The sequence below is a fragment of the Pseudorasbora parva genome, chromosome 8, assembly GCF_024679245.1.
Source record: "Pseudorasbora parva isolate DD20220531a chromosome 8, ASM2467924v1, whole genome shotgun sequence".
Taxonomy (NCBI): Eukaryota; Metazoa; Chordata; class Actinopteri; order Cypriniformes; family Gobionidae; genus Pseudorasbora; species Pseudorasbora parva.
In genome coordinates, this window is record NC_090179.1 from 21,927,626 (window position 1) to 21,948,445 (window position 20,820).

The window sequence follows — 20,820 nt, forward strand, 5'->3', positions numbered from 1 at the left end:
CTGTTTTTTAATATTATAGTTTAGTCTGTTTTCTAATATTATAATTTACAATACTACAATTTCATATAATATGGTAACATCAAATGACTCATTGGATTATTTTGATTCGAAACAACATAATGATCAGAATAACTTATTTCATTATTTCACCTCACAGCTAACCATTGCTGGAACTTTTTTAAAGATACATTTAGTCATCATCAAATTATTCGTCAATGAAATTAACACATATGCTACATAATCTGTATATTTGGGGTTTGACTGTTGTGACTGCACATAAATTCAATATGTGTTTTGTGAAAGTAGAAGAAGCTAGAAATAACTTATAACCAATGTATTTTCTTTCTGAATAATAATAAAATAAAAAAAATACAATTTGCTATATTTTAAATAGAATCCATAGTGACATAGTTATGGCACATAAAATAATATATATTTTCCATTTTTAATATTTTCTTTTCAGAAATGATCCAACCTTTGATGCCAGCTACAAGATCTTCTATGAGATTATCATCCGCCATAATTGTAAACTAAGAGGTGCTGAAAATGATGCAGCTTAGAAGGTTCTTTCTAAATCTTGTGAAAAAAAATGAAGATCTTGTTGCTATAAACTACATGTAATTTAAATACCATAAGTTTATTTAGCAGCTTTTATATGCAACATATATATTTATAAGGGGTATGTGAGTATCACAATATTTTGTTTGGTGATAATGTATCTATTCTAAAAAATGCAATATATATATATATATATATATATATATATATATATATATATATATATATATATATATATATATATATATATATATATATATATAATAATGTGTTCGATTTATATAGCGCTTTTCAAGGCACTCAAAGCGCTTTACATTGAAGGGGGGAATCTCCTCAACCAATATATATATGAAAATTTATGGCAGTTGTTTCATTTTGTTCTGGTTATATCCCAACCACTAGATCAGTCTTCTTATCTCTGAATTTAAACAGTGACATGAAGTAATAGCATAACGGAAAACCAGGAACCAAGACAGTGAACATGATAAACTAAGAAACATGAAAATGAAGATGACAAACTAAGAACATGAAACATGCAATATTTTTCAGATGATTTAGTTATTGCTTTCACATGACTACTGAAACTCAGGTCTGACTCCAAAATCACAAAAGGATTCCTGACTTGATTTATTTTTTATTTTTAGACCTTTAGCCTCAAGATATGCATTCACCGTGAGAATTTCATCTTTGTTTCCAAATGTAGTGATTTCAGTTTTGTCTTTGTTTAACTAAAGATAGTTTTGGCACATCCAGTTGGTAACTTCATCAATGCATTTGCACAGCGAGTCAATGGGGCTATAGTCATTAGCTGATAGTGCTAAGTAGAGCTGGGTGTCGTCAGCATAGCTGTGGTAAGCAATTCTGTTCTTTTTCATTATTTGGCTCAGTGGCAGCATATACAGGTTGAACAACGGTGGTGCAAGAATTGACCCTTGTGGGACTCTGCATGTCATGTATGTCCACTCAGACGTATGGTCACCTATACCCACATAATAACCTCTCCCTTCTAAGTATGACCTGAATCATTTGACCTGAATCATTTGAGGACCATCCCAGAAAGCCTGACCCAGTTTTTCAGCCTGTCAAGAAGTATGTTGTGGTCAACAGTGTCAAATGCAGCACTGTGGTCGAGTAGTACCAGAATTTATGTTTTGCCTTTATCAGTATTTAAGCAGATATAATTTATAATCTTTAAGAGCGCTGTCTTTGTGCTGTGATGCGGTCGGAAACCAGACTGAAAATGGTCAAAGTATCCGCTTGAGTTTAAGAATTTGTTCAGCTGACTGAAAACAACTTTTTCAATGATCCTGCCTGTGAAGGGGAGATTTGATATTGGTCTGTAGTTGCTCAATATGGAGTTATCCAGATTTATCTTTTTATTGAAGAGGCTTAACTATTGAAGTTTTAAGGGAGTTTGGAAAAGTCCCATAGAGAAGTGCGGAGTTTACCACTTCTAGGAGATCTGCTTCTGAGCAGTTAAACAAACTTTTGAAAAAAGAAGTGGGGAGTGTGCAAGAGCGCAGGTTGGTGTTTTAAGGTGCTCTACCATTTCTTCTAAATTTTTACCGTCAATTGCTTCGAAATTAGACATAGTAACTTTCCAAGGTTTTGGTCTGATCTGACTGACCCCAGAGCAACTCAAGGATGTGCTGATCGCCTTTCTGATATTATTGATTTTCTCGGAGAAGAAGGAATCAAACTCACTGCATTTGCTGTCTGAGAGCATTTTGCTGGGAAAGTGGTATTCACATGGTATCTTATTTCCCATGCATATGTTATCACTATTTCAATAATTTTTTTATGCAAAGCACTTTGAATTGATATTGGATATAAAATGTGCTATAAAAATAAACTTGCCTTGCCTACTGGTAAATCTTCCCGTCCAAGGCGAATCTCAAGAACGGCCTGTGACAGGGGATAACTTAGATATGAATGTATGCATCTTTCAGATCCACTGAGAAGAACCAATCCATCGGGCGGACCTGCGTGATAATTTATTTCTGTTAACATTCTCAAAGGCCGTTTGATAAGGGCCTTGTTCAGATGTCTGAGGTTTAGGTCAGTCTGAGGTCTAGGTCTCACCATCCTTTTTGGGGACAAGGAAGTAGTTGCTGTAAAAGCTGTAAAAGCCTGAAAAGCAGTGGGCTGGGGGTACCACCTCTATTTCCCCTTGTTTCCAAAAGGCTCTGTACTTCGGTTTTGAGGACGTGGGATATGTTGCTCTGTACTGAAGTGTGTAATATGCCTGCAAAGTGGGGTGGTTTGCGAGCGAACTGGAGCGAGTAACCTTGTTGAATTGTGTTTATGACCCATTGTGACACACTAGAGCCCCTTTCACACTGCACGTCGGACCCGCAATATTCTCGGAACATTGCCGGGTCGCCTTCTGTGTGAAAGCAACCACGTCCCGGGATTGATTACCGAATTCGACCCGGGTCGGGGACCTAGTAATATTGCAGTATTCGACCCGGGACGAGCGCTGTGTGAACAAAAGCCGAAACTAATGCCGCAACGTTAGGCATTAGTTTTGACTCCTAGGGCTTGTTTTTTCAATAATACAACCCTGCAGTGCCAGAAGAGCTAGTCTGTGTTTTAAACGCAGAGAGTGTTTGTATACAAAAGAAACTAAAATTAAACAAGCAGAAATGTGCGCAAACTGGACACAAGCTGAGACCACGGAGCTCTTTACTATCCGCACTGAAGCTGAGATCGCTCGCCATTATACGTCACATCCGGATATCACGTGTCAACTCGATCCGGGACCGTTACGGGTTTTGTGTGAAAGCGCAAATATTACGGCATTTCGTTGGCAGTGAGAATGGACCAAATCTAGTGGCCCGGGAACAAATGCCGGGTCGCATTATCCGTGTATTTGCCGGAATCACAGTGTGAAAGGGGCTCAGGTATGGCCTTCCAAATTGTGGAGAGACTCCTGATCTGCTCCATTCTCATCCATAGTGCAGAGGAGTTTAGCTTAAAATACTTGCAGGACCCCCATTGAATGGAGGGCAGTGGAAGCGTAAGCCCTGCCCGCTAAGGCCGAATTGGTTCTGCAGGGCTTAGATGGGTGCGAAACCTTGGGCTTCCATCCCAGCGAAGATGGCGGGCAGAGGTTCTTCATGAACCCCAGGGAAGAAAGGGGCAGCTCAAGGGGTCTGCTGGCACCCCGCCAGGAACCACTCGTCCAGGCGGTTGCATCTAGGCTGCTCTGGCGAGGTCCAGTCCAGGCCGAGCTCGCCGACGGCTTTCGCAAGGAGTTTGGCATCAACACCAGCCTTGGAGTCACTTTGTAGCTGAGACGTAGAAGGGGCGGGGTTATCCAGGGAACCCGGCCAATCCACCGCATCTGAAGTGACCAATGACAATGAGTCACTGTGACGCTCTTGCGTGCCATCATCAGACGCACTGAAAGAGACCTGGCCCTCAACATTGAACAGATGTTCGTGAGAACATCATCGGAGAGATGATTTCTTGATGTGAATTGAGTCATGTGGGCACTGGGATGACGTGAGTTTGCTGACCTTAGAATATTCAGCCCTCTGGCTCCGCTGCTTTTTCTGGAGATGCTCAGACAAGAAAGAGAACGGGAGAGCAAAAGGGAAGGAGCGCTATTCGCGAGGGGAGAGAGGAGATGGGCATGCTCTCGCAGTGAGAGCAGCCTGACCCCGGTGAGATCTTCATCTGTGTGGGCTTTACCCAGACAGAGTACACACTCATCGTGGCCATCCGCCTCGTGGACAGAAAAAATGTTGATTGCTCTTTTCGAGTAGCAAGAAAAAGGATACACCAAAGTGCCAGAGAACGCAGGGGACATGGTGCAACAGCTCACGGGATTGCTGGAGAAGACAGATCAATCTTGCAGGAAGGCCGAGCTGGCTCGCTGTTCCGCTGCAGGCTCACTGTTCTAAGCGAATGGTGAAGCTTTCGATTAGGGATCAACGAGAGTGAGTAGACTGTCGCTGAAGGAGAAAAAGCTTAATGTATGGCAAGGCGAGCGTCTTTTATAGGCAGATGCCCCGCCCATATTTTATAAGCTTTCAGTAAAATCAGGGAACAGGAGTTAACCCCTAGTGTCTTTGACACAGTACGACTTACCGTTAGAAAGGGAACCAGCTGATGATGTTGATCATCTGTTTGATCTCACGTGAAAATGTTACTGCAATCGACAGGTGTATGGTCTCCCGGGCCAGCCGAATCTTCTAGTGTATGCATTTGTAGGATTATAATACAAAACATCTGTTGAAATTGCCCTTAAGTCTGTGGTCTCCAACAGTGATAAAATCAGTTAAGATAAAAAAATTGTCTAGTGAGTCCCAGGCTTTAACCAATTTTAACCACACAATGACACGTTTGCACATAAAGGTACCACACGAAACTGATCTTGGACAGCAGTAAAGCGGTTTAATCATCTACAGCAAAATAGATCTGGGGAATAGAAAATAGAATAAATGGAAACAGAAATACTGTTTTTCTGTTTTCTGTTGTATTTCAAACACAAGATAGGAATCATGACAGTGAATTAGTGTTAATATTTTCTTATTTCTTAAGCTTCTCTTTTGACTGTTCTTGTGTAAGACTGCCCTTGAGTAACTTCTTTCCGTTACGTTATGTGCACATCTTGGACACACTGATACAAGTTATTCTGTGAAGTGAATATTTATGAAAAAAACTAATGTAATTTCTTCTACATTACAAAAGTTAGTTGAGGCAATAATTTTACAAAAAAGGAAATTCTAAAATGTTCTAAAAAGTACCAAATTGGGGTTATTTGGTTTATAACAGAATTTTGGTTTATATTTGGTTTAAGCAGAACCCTTAAGGTTCCATAAAGAACCACGTTTTCAAAGTGTTATATACAGTAGGACCTATAGGCAGCACTTGGTGTTATAAATATCCATTTTAATAATAGTTTATTTTCATTAATATTGTATTTTGTATAAATGTATTATATATTATTCTTAATTTGAATCCTCTGTCTGCCTAGTCTGATAATACTCTCTATTGGGGTTTTACATAAAACAAATAAAAAAATAAACCCAAGAATGATGTGTCAATTAGGTAATTATTTCTATTGACATGTCAAATTGTAGCAAAAATGACAGTGCTCTTGCAGTTGTTAGCTATACCTTTATAAATAACATTTGCTATTGGACATGATATAGATGTAATGCAGACCAAGTTCTAAGTATCAAAGTAATAAAATGAAGTAAAACCTATACTCATTTCCACTAATTTCAGATAAAAATTTTTTACTAGGTTCTTTTATTGTTAGGTTTATAACTTGTGGTTTCGTGACATCTGGAGTTCATTTTCTACTCAAAATGACACATTCATCCTCAAAAACTATGCACAGATTGTTACCATTACAGTGTGTTGCACAAGTATTGTGCTCTCTGTTTAACAAAGTATAACGCAAACAATTTAATATAGGGCTCAATTCTCGCTATTATAGTTGCTTATTAGCATGCATATTACTGTCTGTTTCTTAGTATAAAGCACATACAAATGCCTTATTCTGCATGATCTTATTCTACATCTCTTAATCCTACCCAAAACCTAAACTTAAATGCTACAAAACTATCTTACAAAAAATTAGGAGTTTATTGAGCCAAAATTCATATTTAATAGTGGATATAGTGTTCCTCATGCTAAAGTGTTACCAATGTTTTATTTTTACTTTATGTAAAACATACATTTAGCATGGCTTATTTCAGTGCTACGTAGTTTGAGCAAAATGTACAAACAAAGATTAAGTATTGCATAGTAAACGAGTATGTAGAAATCACTAACTGGCCAAGTTAAATGTACTTATTCTTTTTGTTAATTTTACTTAACTCAAGACACACACATACATTTGAACATTGAACAATTCTTAACAAGCCATATATGGGAAGATTTGATCTTTGCATATGATTGGATGGCCAGGACATCCAGGATGTTATTTCCTGATCTTATGTGTATAAATATGACCCATCTTCCTTCAATAAATATGAGAATGTCATGGTTGTTTCTGGAACTTCACAAAATCTTCCTCTGAGATTCTGAAGGCAACAATTTGAAAACTAAGGTGAATTTTGGAGAAGAGACCTTATGAATACATTTTCTTTGTTTTTTAATGTATTGAGAATGGCAGCAAGCATGCAGACATTTAACTTTTCCTGCTTATTCATTTCAGGTTCATCATGGCAGTGCTGAGAAGTTTTCTGCTTCTTTTCATTATCGTCTCCATGGGGAACGCAGGAGGTAATGTAAAAATCAAACAAAATACATTTATTTGTAAAAACCTTTGATAAAAAAATAAACATTAAAAATTTACAATATTCCATTGAGTAATACTTGCATGATTACAGTTTTTCTCAGTACATTTCTCTAATCTTTAAGATTTGCAAACCAGTGAGTGCACTTATCAAAACAGTTCAACAGCACCACACAATGGATTACCTGCAAAACCCTGCAAAAGAATGCATTAATGTCAATGAACATATTAGTGCCATCAGACTGACAAGTCCTTACTCCTTGTTCCTGGCTGTTGACCCCAAGAATTTCAGAATTTGTAGCACTGTGTTTTACTCTGTCTACTTGCCAAATGAAGCTTCATGAGATGCACCTCTGAGCTATTTCAGAGAACTGGTTGATCGTTGTTTGAGCTAGTCCTTGATATTTCCCTTCATTAGCGAAATCAAAAATTCACCTCTGCAATTCAAGTCATAATGTAGGATACAGCAGGCACGTAATAATAATAATAATAATAATAATAATAATAATAATAATAATAATAATAATAATAATATACATTTTATTTGTAGGTTGCCTTTCTCAAACTCAAAGTGCTACAAAATATACGGAACAAAATAACAAACAAACAAGGAAAAAAAAAAATAGGAAAAAAATCCCAGTGGTAATTATAATTATAAATTAAAAGCGTGACTAAAAAGATATAAAAATGTATAAAATATGAATTAATGAATTGAATAAAATGTTAAAATGTAGTAGGCTACGTTAAAACCTAACATCTATGAAAGAGTAAACAAAATAAATGCAATTCTGAAGAGAATTGACAACTTTTGTATTTTAAATAACAAATTATGAATAAATGCTGTGTTTGTGGTACATCAGTTGCGCACTGCAAACGCAGTATATGTGAAAGCACAACAGGGCGTGCGGCTTCTACACACTGCAGACGGAGTATGTATGAAACGGGCATAATGTGATGCCGTCAGGCTGCGTAAATCAAAACACGCACAGCTGAGCTCTGGATGGGATGGGACAGGAGGGACAGAACAGGGCGGGATGGCGGTGCGAGCAGAGACAATAAGAGACAGAAGGGACAATAAGAGACAGAAGGGACAATAAGAGACATGAGCCTAGGTGGTACGTCCGGCACAGAAGCAACCACTGGAACTGTATCCACCGAAATGGAGACTACCTGAACAGGATGCACCGGAACAGTCAAAGCGGGAGTCTTTCTCCTCCTCCTCCTCCATTTTGGAACCACAGAGTCCACCGGAACACGATCCACCGAAACGCGGCCCACCGGAACCGGGTCCACCGGAATAGGGATTACCGAAACTAGGTCCACAGGAACAGAGTCCACTGGAACAGGATCCACCGGAACAGTCACGACGGGAGTCTCTCTTCCTCCTCCTCTTCCATTTTGGAACCACAGAGTCCACCGGAACAGAGTCCACTGGAGCACGATCCACCGAAACACGATCCACCGGAACTGGGACCACCGGAATAGGGATTTATCAAAACTAGGTCCACAGGAACACAATCCACTGGAACAGGATCCACTGGAACAGTCACAACGGGAGTCTTTCTCCTCCTCCTCCGTTTCGGAACCACCATACTTGGGCCCACTAGAATTGTAGAACACAATCCACCGGAACACAATCCACCGGAACTGGGACCACCGGAACTATCCTCCTTTCTCCGGCATCTCGTTCCTGTAGGCAAGCGAGACCCTCCACCATCGCCCCAAATGAAACACTCTCATAAGCGCTCCTAAGCACATGCCCAAAATAACAAGACAATGACTGAATAAAGTAAAACAATATAAGCGTATTTGATTTGCTGTCTGAAGCAATCGAGGACTGCCCAGTATAGCAGATTGAAAGTGAGGAATGGAATGCGGATGGATGCAGGAAACTGTGGAGGTAACTAACGTTAAGTGAGTCAGCTCTCAGCTGTGTATATACCTCCTCTCATGCTGATTAAAAAGACAGTTTGAATGTGCTCCACACGAACCAATCAGCCAAAGGGACCTTAAAGGGGTCATAAAATGGTACATGCACTTTTACAAGCTGATTGTATGGAAATGTGTTTTGGCCGTGCCTGTACACAACCATCCTATAATGATAAAAATCCATCCAGTGTTTTTTTTTTTTTTTTTTTAAATCTCCTTATATGTTTTCCATTGTCTCAAATCATCACGTCACACGGTCGGACTCACCTCCCACGATTGTTGATTGACAAGCAGCGTTTCACCTGAGACCCGCCCTGAGTGAGCTTTGTCATCATCACAGCCGCCATTGTTTCTGAAGCAGAATGACGTCTAAGAGATTGTGGTTGTCTGTTCTTGTGTGTAATAATGAACACAGCAGTCATTCTGATGTTCCTAAACCGACCTGCTGAAGACGCAGTGGCTGAGTTTTGTTTTCTGAACCGAGGGTCAGTATAAAGCAGGTTTTGCTAAGAAGCTATTCCTGCTGCCCCTCCAGAAAAAGTGGGTGTAGTTTAAAACGCTTGCATGCTTCATGATGAATGCGGCCAAAGTGGGTAAGTTAAATTACAGGATGCTTTCTATGTATGATGTTCTCAATATAATTCATAATCCTACATTTAAAATGAACAACTAGTTATGGTTATTGTATCATTAGAAACTGTGTACGCTGCTTTTAAAATTGATGTGGTAACACAACACTAAGCTTAATTATGTAGATGGTTTATAACGGTGTCTGTTACTGTTAAATAAATCGTGTTGTAACAGTTATTACAATGCATACATAACGTTACGCATCACTGACAAACCGACATTAACAGAATTAAAAAAAAAATGGCATTAGGTGTAACATCAATCAATCTGTCAATGAACTAATGTATATCAGTCAACACATAGCATTCGTATCTCACTACACTAACGTTACCCTGCCAGTACATAAAGGCAGTCAAAAGTGACATTACATTAACCAATTATTCAGAAACGTCTTGAATTTCTTTGGAGCTGTCATCTTGTCCTTGTTCTTACAATACTAATGATAATTTTTAATTAAAATATATTACAAAGTTTTCATTTAGACGCTAAACAATCATATTAACTTGTACAAAAATGGCATTATATGACTCCTTTAAGACTTCTCTCTATTCCTTAGTAAAAGTTGCTCTTAGCAGCTTTGGGAATAGGTTTTAAGAAAAAACTCGTAACTAAAAACATTTACTGCCATTTAGGAGAACTCTTAGTGGTAAGATATAAGGTTTTGTGAATACGGCCCCAGATCTAATATATGACCATGTTTGTGTGTTGGAAAGTTAACATGCTGAGTAAAATGAAAACATTAAAAGAACTGGTGAAGGATTTTTTTAGTTTGAATGCCATTCAAAACATTCAAATGATGGAAAGCAAGGCAGTGAGACCTCATTTACTGCTACATCAGAGACCGACACCTCTTCGGGTGGAATGCGGCCTTGTCAATATTAAGTGTAGCCAGGCAGAGCACACATTTTAAGATTGAAATAGTCATTTGTATGATGCCACGTTTCACAGAGGCAGAAAAAGGTCATTTCTTTGTCCACAACATTTGAAGCCGCTTTATTATTTATAGAGCGATTGTTCAGTTTCGCAAACCTTACTGTGTCAAGGTGGAAACTAATGGATGCAGTTGACTTCTGGAGGAAGAAGAAGTTGGCAGGACAGGCACGACGCGGTGATGGAGGACGACGATCCAGATGCCTTTGAGACCATAATGACTTTATAATAGAATTTATAATATCCTAACAATATATAATAGGGTTGGGCATTTTTGTCAATTTTTCATTTCAATCATCGATAGGACTCAAAAATGAGTACTTGATTAACCGGCAGGGCTTGTGCGGGGGGCAGGGTGTGGTGTGATCTATAATAATGTTACATGCCTGGGCGCTAGGGGTCGAGAGAGAGCCTTCCTAACAAGAGAGGGGGGAGTTCGGGAGTGAATAAAAGAGTGTTAAGTCATGTAAACATGCGCTGCTGCGTCTTTATTGCTTTTATCAAGAACCCAACACGACATGGTGTCAGAAGTGGTGCAACACAGATGAATGGATAGCGGATATTATATGAGAAGAGGGGGAGTGTAAAAAAAAAAGAAAAAAGAAAGTATGTCGCAAGCACAACGGGGACAGCAAGCTGAACAGAACGACCCTCCACAGCTTCCTGCGAAAGCATCGGCAATGTTCTCAATAAATCCGCCAGAATCATTCGACTTTGCTAAGCCACATGACTGGGAAAAGTGGATAAGACGGTTTGAGCGCTTCAGAGTGGCTAGCGATCTGGATAAGTCATCAGACGCTAATCAGGTGAACACGCTAATTTATTGCATGGGAGACGAGGCAGATGATGTGTTAAAAGGGCTAACATTAACCACGGAACAGAAACTGATATACAGCTCCGTCAGAGACGGCTTCACAAACTTTTTCGTGCCGAAGAAAAACGTGATCTACCAGAGAGGCAAGGCAAGGCAAGGCAAGGCAAGGCAAGGCAAGTTTATTTGTATAGCACATTTCATACCCAATGGCAATTCAAAGTGCTTTACATAGAAATTAATTAAAACAGTGGTAACAAATGCATGAGAAAAAAAAGAATACCATATGGACGAATAAAGAATTAAAAACAAGCATAGTTAAAACAGTCGTAAAGATATAGTAATTAAAAAATAATAATAATAAAAAAAAAAATAATAATAAAAAAAAAAAAAAAAAAAAAAAAAAGATAAAATAAAATAAAATAAAATAAAATAAAATGGTCAGATCCACAATAATGGTCTGATATAAAAATAAACATTCTTCAGTTTACTGCCTACATACATGTACCATCTTAATTAGAACACCTCTCATTCATTTCTTTCTCAAACACGTTCATAACATCCATTTTAATCACTATTCCCTGATTTTTACTCAGAAACCTTCTTGTTAAAACCCTTACTCACTCATCATACCCTCCACAGATTTACACATACTCAAACCTTATTGTCAAACTTACTATTTCCATCAAACCCAGTTTTCACTCGTCATATTCAACTCAAAAGAACATATAAAATAAACAATAACCAGAGATAAGAACAAAGGTAAACTAAAACAATTATAAAAAGAATAAAGAGATAAGATAGGGTGCAATCAGTCGGACATACAGTGCTCAGAGCTCATTCAGTAAATGCACAGCTAAACAGATGTGTTTTAAGTCTGGATTTGAATGTGGCTACTGTTGGAGCAAATCTGATCTGTTCAGGAAGCCGGTTCCAACTGAGGCTGGCATAATAGCTAAAGGCAGACTCTCCTTGCTTTGAGTGAACTCTTGGTATTTCTAACTGACTTGATCCTGCTGATCTGAGTGATCTGTTGGGTTTATATTTAATCAGCATATCTGCGATGTATTGGGGTCCTAGCTCATTGAGTGATTTATAAACAAGTAATAGTACTTTAAAGTCGATCCTAAATGTAACTGGAAGCCAGTGTAAAGACCTGAGGACTGGTGTGATATGGTCATATTTTCTGGTTCTGCTCACAATCCTGGCAGCAGCGTTCTGTATGAGCTGCAGCTGTCTAATGGTCTTTTTAGGAAGGCCAGTGAGAAGGCCATTACAATAGTCCACCCTACTGGTGATGAAAGCATGAACGAGTTTCTCTAAGTCTTGCCTGGAGACAAAACATCTAATCCTTGCAATATTTTTCAGATGATAGTAAGCTGATTTAGTTATTGCTTTGACATGACTACTGAAACTCAGGTCGGACTCTAAAATCACTCCAAGATTCCTGACTTGATTTTTTGTTATCAGGCCTTTAGCCTCAAGATATGCGTTCACCTTGAGAATTTCATCTTTGTTTCCAAATGTAGTGATTTCGGTTTTGTCTTTGTTTAACTGAAGATAGTTTTGGCACATCCAGTTGTTAACTTCATCAATGCATTTGCACAGGGAGTCAATGGGGCTGTAGTCATTAGGTGACAGCGCTAAGTAGAGCTGGGTGTCATCAGCATAGCTGTGGTAAGCAATATTGTTCTTTTTCATTATTTGGCTCAGTGGCAGCATATACAGGTTAAACAGGAGTGGTGCTAGAATGGACCCTTGTGGGACTCCGCATGTCATGGATGTCCACTCAGACTTATGGTCTCCTATACTCACATAATAACCTCTCCCTTCTAAGTATGATCTGAACCATTTGAGGACCATCCCAGAAAGCCCGACCCAGTTTTCCAGCCTGTCTAGAAGTATGGTGTGGTCAACAGTGTCGAATGCGGCACTGAGATCCAGTTGTACCAGAATTGATGTTTTGCCTGTATCAGTGTTTAACCGAATATCATTTATAATCTTTATGAGTGCTGTCTCTGTACTGTGATGTGGACGGAAACCAGATTGAAAATTATCAAAGTATCCATTTGAGCGTAAGAATTTGTTCAACTGATTGAAAACAACTTTTTCAATGATTTTGCCTATGAAGGGGAGATTTGAGATTGGTCTGTAGTTGCTCAGTATGGAGTTATCCAGATTTCTCTTTTTCAGAAGAGGCTTAACTATTGCAGTTTTAAGGGCGGTTGGAAAAGTCCCATAGAGAAGTGAGGAGTTTACCACTTCTAGGAGATCTGCTTCTAAACAGTTAAACACACTTTTGAAGAAAGAAGTGGGGAGTGTGTCTAGGGCACAGGTTGATGTTTTAAGATGCTGTACTGTGTCTTCTAAAATTTTGCAGTCAATAGCGTCGAAATCTGACATGGTAATTTTCCGAGGGTTTGGTATGATCTGACTGACCCCAGAGCAACTAGAGGATGTGCTGATCGCCTTTCTGATATTATTGATTTTCTCGGAGAAGTAGGAAGCAAACTCACTGCACTTACTGTCTGAGAGCATTTCACTAGGAGTCTGACTCGGGGGGTTTGTTAGTCTCTCGACAGTAGCAAAAAGAGTGCGCGTGTTGTTTATGTGTTTGTTTATAATATTTGAGAAGAAGGTCTGTCTAGCTTTGCCTAGTTCAACATTGAAAGCATGAAGGGTGTCTTTATAGATGTTATAATGGACTACAAGTTTTGTCTTCCGCCACATGCGTTCAGATTTTCTGCATTGTCTTTTCATTATTTGAACTGCTGTTGAGTTTCTCCAAGGTGCTTTTTGTTTGGTACTCTTTTTCCTGACTTTTAGAGGAGCAATATCATCAATTACACTCTTAACTTTTGAGTTAAAGGAGTCAAGGAGAAAATCAACAGAGTCTGCAGATATGCTTGGTGTTAGAGATAAAGCCTTCATAAACAGCACATTAGTGTTCTCATTTAAGCATCTCTTTTTGACAGAGACAGATCTAGCTTCAATGGCAGGAGAGATTGATATATCAAAGAAAATACAGAAATGATCAGACAGTGCCACATCCTTAATAACAATTGATGAAATGTTTAGACCCTTACTGATAAGTAAATCTAGAGTGTGTCCACGATTGTGTGTGGGTCCATTTACATGCTGTGTCAAATCAAAAGTGTTAAGAACAGTCATGAGCTCTTTTGTTTTACTGGATTCAATATTGTCTATGTGAATGTTAAAATCCCCAGCAATAGCAAAACAGTCAAACTCTGAGGAAATTATTGATAACAGTTCTATAAAGTCCTCAGTGAAGCCTGCAGAGTATTTCGGAGGCCTATAAATAATGATAAGCAGGATGCGTGGAGAACCTTTTAACACAATACCCATATATTCTAGAGACAAATAGTCACCAAATGATACTTGCTTACATTGATAGAAATCTTTAAAAAGAGCAGCAACACCCCCACCTCTCCTAACAGATCTGCAAACACTCATAAAAGTAAAGTTAGGAGGGGCTGCTTCATTGAGGACTGTTGCACTACAGTTTTCTTCTAGCCACGTTTCATTTAGAAGCAGAAAATCTAGGTTGTTAGTGGTTATTAAGTCATTGACTAGAAATGATTTGTTTTTAAGTGAACGGATGTTTAAAAGCGCTAACTTAACAGTAATAATTTTTTTCTCCACATTAATCCTATTTTGGCAGGTAACAGGCAGCAGATTATATTGGTTTATTAAACGGCCTGACAAGGCCTTAGACTTTCTTTCACGTAACAGAACAGAGATAGAGAAAGAGGCAGGCACACTGGGTTCCCCCTTGTTTTGTAAACATTTGATAGAGTTACTGTTATCATAGCGGGGACCCAAAACACATCACTGAGAGCTGGAATCAGTTGTTTTTGGTTCACCTACAACAGATGGAGGCGGGTGTGGGCCCTGACGTTGTGACCGAAGAAATCTCACAGGAGGAGGGCGAGGACGAGCTGGGCCCACAGGCTTTGGTGTTTGTGGGGCTCCACGATTTTTGGTCGATATTTGGGGGCTCATAGCGATCGAGTGTGATAGTCTGATTCCAGCATGAACCAAGTCCTCCATTTTCTCTGAGAAGCTCAGATGCGGGGATGCTGGAGAGAGGAATGACATGTCCGGTGAGAGGGGCTGTTTCTCTGGTGTTATCGGAAGTTGAAATATGTTGTCCTGGCTTCCCTGTCCATTTTCCAGAAAATCATCCTTGGGTGCTGAATCTTGGAGCAGATCTAATCCTTCACAGTCAGTCTGTGGTGAGCTCTGTGGGGCTCAGCAGGGCTCAGCAGAGCAATTGTTGTTGTGGGGGCGTGGTCTTATCATTGTCCTTGTGGGATGTGTCAGCCACATGTCCATTCAGCTGCTGAAAAGAAGTCCTGTGGTCGTCCATACTCTGTATCAGGTTGAGTGGGTTAGAACACACAGCTGAAGGATGATGAAGGGAAAAATAAATATTGTCCTTTAACACTCTTGCACCAAGTTTGTTTGGGTGGTGGCCATTTGATGTAAACAATTGTCTCTGGCTCCAGAAGAGATTAAAGTTGTCGATGAAATTCACTCCCTTCATCATGCAGGTTTTTTGCAGCCATGTATTAAGCCCAAGCAACCGTGAGAATCTATTTGTTCCTCTTGCTGGCAGTGGTCCACTGATGAACGGCTGAACTTTCAGTTTGCTAAGTGTTTCAAAAAGTTCATTGAAATCCCTTTTAATGAGTTCTGACTGCTCTCTCTGAATATCGTTCTTTCCTACATGAATGATAAGTCGATTTGCGGTCTTATGTTTTATCAGGATGTTCTGAATTTCCCTGTTTACATCAGAAATGGTTGCTTGTGGAAGGCAGCATGTAGTTGTATCTCTGCTGCTAATGTTTCTGACTGTGGAATCACCCACTATCAGAGTCCTTGGCTCGACTGCGCTCTGAGCTGAGGGCCGCTGTCTGCTCGACCTTGAGCGCCTGTTAGCATTAGTGTTAGCTGTGGGCTGATGCAATCCGTGTTCGATCACATTCATCACGTTTTGGGATTCATCACCCTCATTCATTAATACTTCAAATCTGTTTTCGAGATGTATCGATGGTGGTCGGAAACTACTGTTTGCAATCCTTGTGTCTGGGGTAGAGCATGCTACTGCAGCAATATATGAAGCTTGTGACAATCTGACGTCTCGAGTGCGTTTGGGTCTTGCCCCCTGTTTGTGCCATCGATTAATGTGTTGATCAGTTACTTGTTTCTCTATCTGTTGAGTAGCACTAAATTTACGGGACTCACCAGCTGTGTGCAGCGGACGTTCGTGATGAAGCTCTGCTGTGTGATTCGTCCGGTTTGGTAGTTGCGCAAATAACTTTGTTTCAAGAACTGCAATCCGTTGTGAAAGTCTGTGGCAGTTTGTGCAGCAAGTAGATTCTTGAACTAAAAGAGGCATTTTCTTATCCTTTCGATAGTAGGCAGCTGTGTTTTCCCTTCCGGAATGTAAGCTGATGGAAGGGAGAGGCTGGTCAGATGAAGTGTTCGCTTTTTTGTAGTAATCCAGTCTCCAGAGTTTCAAGTTTTATCAAAAAAGTTAAGCTTTGTTGTTTGAGCGCTGTGTTGATTTGCTGAAGTTGAAGTTATGAGATAAAATATAGAAGCGATAGAGCAAAGCGCGGAGCAGTAAGCAAGAGCGTCCGAACAGTAGCGAAGCAGGAAGCTTCCCTTTACCAGAGAGCTAAATTTAACCAGCGAGTTCAGGGGCCGTCCGAATCTGCAGACTCGTTCATAACTGTTTTATACGCACTGGCGGATGATTGTGAATATGGGGCACTGCGCGATGAGCGGTTGAGAGACAGGATCGTAGTGGGCATTAGAGACACTGTGCTTTCACAGAAAATGCAGATGGAGAGCAGGCTGGATCTAGCAAAGGCCATTAACATGGTAAGACAAGCGGAGGACATTAAACGGCAACAAACGGATCAGAGAGGAGATGCTGCACATGCCACTAAAACTACAGTGGATGCAGTACACACTAAGAAAGCAAAACAGCTAGCCTGGAAAAATAAAAGACAGCCAGTGAAACAGCACAAAGATAAACACGAAACACAATTAGGAGCAGAGCATAGGTCATGCCCTAAATGTGGTAAGTCACATGCTAAATTCCAGTGCCCAGCAAAGAATGCAGACTGCCACAAATCTCCTCTCCACCAATCAGCTGGTGTGCGGTGAGCGTTCTGGCGCAAAATGGCTGCCGTCGCATCATCCAGGTGGGTGCTGCACATTGGTGGTGGTTGAGGAGATTCCCCCCTTCTATATGTAAAGCGCTTTGGGTGTCTAGAAAAGCACTATATAAATGTAATGAATTATTATTATTATTATTATTATTATTATTATTATTATTACAATTGTGGTAAAAGAGGAAATTATGGCAAAGTGTGCAAATCTACTAAAAGTGTGAGTGCTGTCACAGAAGACAACGATATATTCCTGGGAACTGTTGATGCTGGAGATCAGGCATGGACCGTTGACGTACAAGTGAGGCGTTCTAATGTGAGATTTAAGATTGATACCGGAGCGGACGTTTCTGTCATACCAGAGCAAGTGTATAGACAGGTATGCAGTGGCACTTCATACAATCTAACCCAAAGCAACAAAGCACTGTTTGGGCCAGGCCGTGTACCTCTCGCTGTAGTGGGTGTAGCCAGAGAAGTACTGAAATGTGGGGATAAATGCACCACAGAGGACATCTATGTTGTGAAGCACCTGAACACAGCTCTGCTGAGTAGACCTGCCTCAGTTAGCCTCAGACTTGTAGCCAGAGTAGAGAGCATTGACTTAGAGTCTGTAAAACTGCAATATCCAAAGCTGTGCGGCGGGTTAGGTTTAGTACAGCATCAGTACACAATCAAGCTCAGACCAGATGCCAAGCCCGTGTCCTTGAAAGTGCCTCGCCGTGTTCCACTGCCCTTAATGGGAAAAGTAAAACAGGAACTAATACTTGTTAAATCAAGTATTAAACAAGTAATCTTACAACTTGGATCTGTGGAAAAGGACGTGGATTCACACATCAACTTGACCGCGCTCTGACTCTCGTTTTGGATTTCCTTTAACAGCACACGCTGATACAGGGGGAACTAAAGCACGGAGAATACAACATTCTATTACAATCGTGTTCTCATTATAATGCTGTGTGTGTGACAGATTGTGCTGCACATCTTATTTCATGATCATTCACAGTGCTTCCAGGCATCACTGTGTTCTTCAGTTTCACTTTATTTCACAGTTTGGAAGGCGTGCTGTCTAATGCTAAACAATCAGACCTCAGTTACCATCCAAAATGCCACAACAACCAATCCGAGAAATACAAAAATATTTTTTTGTACGTCAAGGCGATCATCGTTTTCACGATCAATCGTTGCGGTCACGTTCGAGTACTTGAGTACTTGACCACTGTTGCCTATCCCTAATATAGAAGGCAGCACAGTCACCACACGAGCAACAAAATACGGTACGGTACAACAGTACATTAGAATAAACATTAGAGCAAACTCATTTTGCACTGATGGAGAAGCGGCAGCCACATTGAGCCAGCGTCCTCTCACACCACTTGTAGTCAACTGAATGGATGTACCAAAGTTATCTGTGCTTTAATGATGTGAACAAGTAACTAGATGATGTTGAACAAGTAGTTTAGAGAATTTTAGTTGTGATCTGAGAAATGCACCAAAGCGACAAGACAATGTTTGTCTAAAGTACACATATTTCCAGAACATAATCAATCATTAAATAAGCTACATAAATACACATAAAAGAATTATTTGCTGTGAATATTACAAGAACCCTAACCTTTATGTGCTGGGTGCAGTTGATTTATCCAGAAGATGCCCCTATGGATGGACACATTTTGGACTCCGATGCTACAAGTATTTCTCTCAATCAACTAATTGGATCACAGCAGAGGTAATGCGTTACAACAAGGTGATTTTGTCACTGGCTTATATCTGACACCTTATATCAGGTGTCTTTAACTACAGATCTCTTATAAAAGTCACTTATGCTTTATGCTAAAAAAAATTGTGTCAATAAAAAATGTGTCTCTTTAGACAAACTGTCAAGGTCTTGGTGGGAATCTCGCATCTGTGCAGCATAAACTGGAAAATGATTTCTTGCTGAGTTTGTTGCCTTCTTCCACACGTTCTTGGCTTGGCGCTCATGATGGTGTAAAAGTAAGTTAGCCAAAAAACGAATCTGTTTAAAGCTACACTGTGTGATATTTTCACCCATCTAGCGGTGAAAAGGTATATGACCATCGAGCGAATAATAGTTTCTGTTCCTTTCAATTCTGATTTCGTTTGAACTCCTACGGTGGCCGATTTAGTCTAAAATTAACATGGCAATGCCCCTCTTCACATTCGACACGGTGCCATCGAGTGTTAAAACGCAAAAGGCGAAGCTTGAATTTACGGGTATGTCCCTCTTAGGCTAATGTACTTTCAAGATGGAGGGGCAACATGGCGACCAGCATTCGAACCCCTCACCCGTATGTATTTTCAATGGCATATTATAAACTTACGAGAATACTTTATTACTTGAAAGAAGTAAATATACATTAATGAGCACATATATTTTTGAAAGAATTACGTGTTTTTAGCTAAGAATAAACTAAAAAAGTTACACAGTGTGGCTTTAAACAGTAAAGGCGAAGTTTCTAATGAAGATGGTTTTACTTCGATTAGCTTCTTCCTGATGTCTGATATAGTAGTGCACTCTTTGTATTCCCTATCTTCACTCTTAAGGAAGGACAGTGGCTGTGGAGTGATGGAACTGCGTTTTTATATTCCAACTGGTGCTCTGGAGAACCTTCAGGTGGTTCCGAGAATTGTTTGGAGATCAACTGGACTTGTGAGTATTCAAGTTTTTTGAACACTTTTAATAATAATAATAATATAATAATAATAATAATAATAATAATAATAATAATAATAATAATAATAATAATAATAATATACTACAATTTCATATTATATGGTAACATGCAATGACTCATTTAAATTATTTTGATTCTACACCATAATGATAAGAATCACTTATTTCATTATTTCACCCTACAGCTAACCGTTGCTGGAACGATGAGAGCTGTTCAACCTCAATGCACTATGTTTGTGTTAAGGACCTGTGAGATAAACTCTGCTCCACCGTTATTTTGATTGAACTACATTTACTGTTCCTGATCTTATCTTTGCAATATTGTTATTCTCTAAATCTCTTCAGTGTTCAATTTATTTATTCATACTATGCATTCATCAAACTGCACATCTTTATTTTAACAGGTGTATGTATGGTTATAGGTATGCATATTCATGGTCATATTAAAAGATTATTACTTTTATTTTGCATCCTGGTTGGATTTTAACTGCATTTTGTTGCCTTGTAGTTATACTAGCTCAATGACACTAAATTAAATTGAACTGAATTAGGGTGGTCATATTGTGATTACCGAAAACCAGGACACTTGGCCCGGCAATGAGATACTCAAATGATACTCAAAGTTTATGCAAAGATTCCTTATTATTTTCAATACATTTAAAGTATGCCCCTAGCCTGACAAGCCAGACCCACATCAAGATGTTTGGTCTGGAAACTCAGAATAGACAGGGCTCAATCCGAGGGGCGGGATAAACGGTTGTCTTTCAAACTCCCTCTGCACGCGATAGGATAGCGCTACACCAACCAGAGC

At 39.5% G+C, this 20,820-nt stretch overlaps 1 protein-coding gene across 2 annotated transcripts; it reads left to right on the plus strand.

Moving 5' to 3' along the window:
• The first annotated feature begins 507 nt into the window (after positions 1–507).
• Positions 508–20,675, plus strand: LOC137085112 (galactose-specific lectin nattectin-like). 2 transcript variants are annotated; one of them, XM_067451674.1, is made up of 6 exons: positions 508–537; positions 6,734–6,801; positions 18,949–19,043; positions 19,187–19,309; positions 19,880–19,985; positions 20,195–20,675. In XM_067451674.1, exons 2-6 carry the CDS (start codon positions 6,741–6,743, stop codon positions 20,260–20,262), a joined length of 453 nt encoding a protein of 150 aa, XP_067307775.1. In that variant the 5' UTR covers positions 508–537; positions 6,734–6,740; the 3' UTR covers positions 20,263–20,675. The 2 variants fall into 2 exon arrangements, with proteins under 2 accessions (XP_067307775.1, XP_067307774.1); XM_067451673.1 differs by lacking the exon at positions 508–537 and adding an exon at positions 6,532–6,625.
• The last annotated feature ends 145 nt before the right edge of the window (positions 20,676–20,820 follow it).